A 930-nucleotide genomic window follows, 5' to 3' on the forward strand; every position below is an offset into this window, starting at 1 on the left:
TACTTTGGTTTTCGATTTCATGGTCCCACAACAGTCTTTAGTTGATTTGATGTATTAAATTAGCTTTATTCACTACTGGGTTAATGTTTTGTTATTATAGGTAACTTGCTATAATAATAAGTTAAGAATAATTGTCGTAGCACGTTAAATATATGCAGTACTCTTAAAAATAATAACGTTTATTAAATTTTTACTCTCTAAACAGCCTGAAATGTTGTACAAATTACTTTTCTGTTTCGGTTCATTGATATGTTTTAAGAGTTTCACATTTTAAGTTTTACCTATAATACAAATTATATGTGGAAAGTTGATATTACATGCTTCCCACTTTTTGATATAAGTTGGTCTAATAAATGGCACAGTAGAATTAATAGCAGTAATTATTAACAATTAACAAGTCAAAGCGTATTCTAAAGAATTACAAAGATAGTGGAGAAGTTACTCTTATTCACTCACTGTTTTCCCACTTGTATCTCATCAACATCCGGACTCGTCAGTCCTAACCTATTGGTGTAGAGGGCGTTGTAAGACACTGCAGAAGAAGTACGTCAATTACTTACGCTTGCTAAATTTACATATACATTTTAAAAATAGCCTATTCGATAACTGTAGCATGAAAATTTATAAATAGCCCGTATATTGTACATCATCTTGTTTCCTCACTAATATAAACAATATCAGTTTTTTTTGGGGGACAACAATTAATGAATTTATTTTAGAATATGATATCTTGCTTTATGTTTGTTTGTAATTAAGCACAAAGCTGCACAATGGGCTATCTGTGCTCTGTCCACCACGGGTATCGAAACCCGGTTTCTAGCGTTGTAAGTCCGCAGACATACCGCTGTGCCACTGAGGGGGCTTCTAAGTAGAAATAATCCTAGTTCAAAAAAAGTGTTAGTCCGTTTGATATAAACGAGATAATTACCT

General features: G+C 32.4%; 1 protein-coding gene across 1 annotated transcript in view; it reads right to left on the bottom strand.

Annotated features, from left to right (window-relative positions):
* Positions 1-452: 452 nt before the first annotated feature.
* Positions 453-930, bottom strand: part of LOC111085499 — a 108,249-nt gene continuing 107,771 nt past the window's right edge. The window contains exon 5 of the mRNA XM_022384343.1: positions 453-532. Coding sequence (XP_022240051.1) covers positions 453-532 — 80 coding nt within the window. The remainder of the gene's footprint in view (positions 533-930) is intronic.

Source organism: Limulus polyphemus, unplaced genomic scaffold, assembly GCF_000517525.1.
Source record: "Limulus polyphemus unplaced genomic scaffold, Limulus_polyphemus-2.1.2 Scaffold428, whole genome shotgun sequence".
In the NCBI taxonomy this organism is placed as follows: Eukaryota; Metazoa; Arthropoda; class Merostomata; order Xiphosura; family Limulidae; genus Limulus; species Limulus polyphemus.